This window comes from Dendroctonus ponderosae, unplaced genomic scaffold, assembly GCF_020466585.1.
Source record: "Dendroctonus ponderosae isolate FM_Combo_2020 unplaced genomic scaffold, Dpon_F_20191213v2 Dpon_F_20191213_6, whole genome shotgun sequence".
Classification (NCBI taxonomy): domain Eukaryota; kingdom Metazoa; phylum Arthropoda; class Insecta; order Coleoptera; family Curculionidae; genus Dendroctonus; species Dendroctonus ponderosae.
This window is the reverse complement of record NW_026018814.1, coordinates 3,584,525-3,587,057: the sequence shown is the minus strand read 5'-3', so window position 1 is coordinate 3,587,057 and position 2,533 is coordinate 3,584,525. Positions and strand designations below refer to the sequence as shown.

At 36.9% G+C, this 2,533-nt stretch overlaps 2 protein-coding genes and 1 long non-coding RNA gene across 3 annotated transcripts in view; 1 reads left to right on the top strand and 2 right to left on the bottom strand.

The window, feature by feature from the left end:
- The window catches only part of LOC109534156 (dimethyladenosine transferase 1, mitochondrial), a 179,795-nt gene that overhangs the window by 113,696 nt on the left and 63,566 nt on the right, over positions 1-2,533 (bottom strand). The window lies entirely within an intron of this gene.
- LOC125504893 overlaps positions 1-2,533 on the top strand; it is an 80,194-nt gene that overhangs the window by 52,683 nt on the left and 24,978 nt on the right. The window lies entirely within an intron of this gene.
- The window catches only part of LOC109534152 (protein artichoke), a gene marked incomplete at its 3' end in the record, with an annotated part of 15,257 nt that continues 13,427 nt past the window's right edge, over positions 704-2,533 (bottom strand). The window contains 2 exon segments of the mRNA XM_048667548.1: positions 704-970; positions 1,028-1,223. Coding sequence (XP_048523505.1) covers positions 704-970; positions 1,028-1,223 — 463 coding nt within the window.

The window sequence follows — 2,533 nt, the reverse complement described above, 5'->3', positions numbered from 1 at the left end:
GATTATTTCTTGCTGAAAAAAAGAAATAATTTTGACTCATCGTGTTGGTGACAATGACAGTGGTTGGTAACAATGACCGCGATTTTAACCTAAAAGCCCACTTTTTCGTTCCCTCGCTCGACGTTCGCCAAACTCGTGTTTTTCTATGGCTCATACGAAATGCATGAACACGGAAACCATACTCTCCCCGAAGCCAAAAACATATAAATTTACCCAATTATATCCAACAGTATTCGTCAAGCATAGGCTGAGCTTGAAAAAATTGAATAAAATCTACACTGAAAGGTGTACACACCGTAAAATGCACGTTAATCTTTCTCCTGTAGGTATAGAATCTCGGCTTTTACAGTTTTTAGTAATATGAGGTCCAACTTGAATTGATAACTTTTATAATAAAATATCGAATAATTCTTGCGACATTCTCATGTAATTGAAATGTTTTTCTCGATCTTGAAGACGCATTTCTTGAATAAATTATAATACGCTACTTGTTCCGGTCTTCGTTGGAGAAGCTCTCTATGATGTGTTGTGTAATAACACTACGTTGAATTTACATAACCTATAAAATCCCTCCGAATTTCCAAATAATCGGAAAAAGTTGGAATAATTTCAACTTCTTCCGACACCTGTCAAATCTTCCGATTATTCGGAATTTTTTTCCGGAAATTCGCTTATGAGAACTATGCTTAACTCGGGCAATTACCTTCATAGGCGATTTCGGTCCCACTCATGATAAGGTCGCTGGCATTTTGGGCAATTTGGTCCAGAAGATTGTCCTTTAAGTCGACCAACTTCAAGTGCGACACGTTCTTAAGGTGCGGCCACGGCAACTCTGTCAGCTCGTTACCGGCCAGTAGCAGGCTGGATATGTTGGGAGGTAGCCGGAAGAAGTCCGGATCGCTTGTCAGGTCGTGCAGCTTATTGTAGGAGAGATCCAAAAGCTTGGCACTAGTCAGGTTGCCAATCACGCCTAAGAAACAGGCCGTTGACAATGTCGGCTGAACTCAATCAAAGTCCATAAACTTACCTTTCCTCACGTCTGCAATCGCGTTATGGCTCATATTGAGTTTTTCCAATTTCGACGTCCCAAAGGTCAAGTCGTAGGTGATGACCGGAATAAAGTTATAGGACAAATCAATCTGTTTCAGCTTATAGGGGATGTAGGGATTGCTGGGGAACATCTTTCTCGTTATGAACGTGATTCGGTTATGGCTAAGGTTCAACTGCAAACGAGAAGAGCAACCGATACCATCAATTTCCGTGCAAAATATGCGAAATGTTGGGGCTGAGCAATTTCTTGAATTTCCCCTGTTCACCACTAACTCTCCCCTAGGTTATATAGTCTAACGCAAATTGTAGACATGGATTTTTTGCGCCCTAAAAGCAATTTCGAGGCCTCGCAGGTTGCCACCGAAGACAAAGAAAAGCCCTGATGGGGACACTTATGGCTTTATTAACTGGCGAATGGTTTATATACAGGGTTCATTCACGCTATACGGCACGGAAGTTTGCGGCTAAACCGTTTGATTTTTAAAAAGTATTTATTTATGAATTGTCCGACGCCTACCGAGCGCACATTTTAAAAATATTTTTGTAATGTACAGGGTGTCCCAAGACCTCTAAAGGTATCAAAGTTGCGTTTTTTTAAATGGAATGTCCTATATATTATTGCATTTTTGGATTCGCTGAACAAAATAAGTGTTTGTTTTAATAAGGTTTATAATACCTAAACCTTCAGCTTTTTTAAATAATACGAATTTAATCAAAATCTAATCTAATTTTCACGTGTCAAATACTTTAGAAGTACTTAAGTTATGTAAGCGTAATTTATAGTGAAGTGTAACAAGATATACTATTTTATATCTCAATGATAATAAACTTACCATGTTATACAGGGTAAGTTTGTACACACTCTTGATTAATTTAAATACAACCCCATATTTTTTAACTTACCAGGAAATGCAATTTTTAATTACCTATCGAATGGTATTAGGATATTAATAGCCAAGTTTTTGCTTTTTTACAAAATACGTCAAATAGTCGTTCTGTGCACCATTTGGTGGTGTTTAATTTAAGGTTCCAATGTAACTAAGTTGGCTATGCCATTTACACATGTCAAATCATTTATTTTATTTGTCAGTTTAGACTGCAAAATCTCTTTTTGATAGCTAGAGTGGTATTGTTTCTTGTAATTGCAGACGTGTTGGTCGCTATTTTCATATTATTATTGTGTTGCTAAGTTAAAATGAAGAATTATCCAAGAGAAGAGCGTATTGACATGATTTTTAGCCTTGGAGAATTTCATAAAAATTGTTTATTGACTTCTCGAGTTTATGCTCAAAAGTTTCCTGAAGAAAATGATCCTAAGCCAACAGTTTTTAAGCGCTTTTTTTGACCAATTTGAGGAAACTGGGAGTGTCAATTATAAAAAACCCATTACAAGGAAATCTGTCACTGAAGATGAAGAAAATGTTTTCACGATAATTGGTTCAGTTATCGAAAATCCCAATGTTAGTCAAAATCTAATATCCAA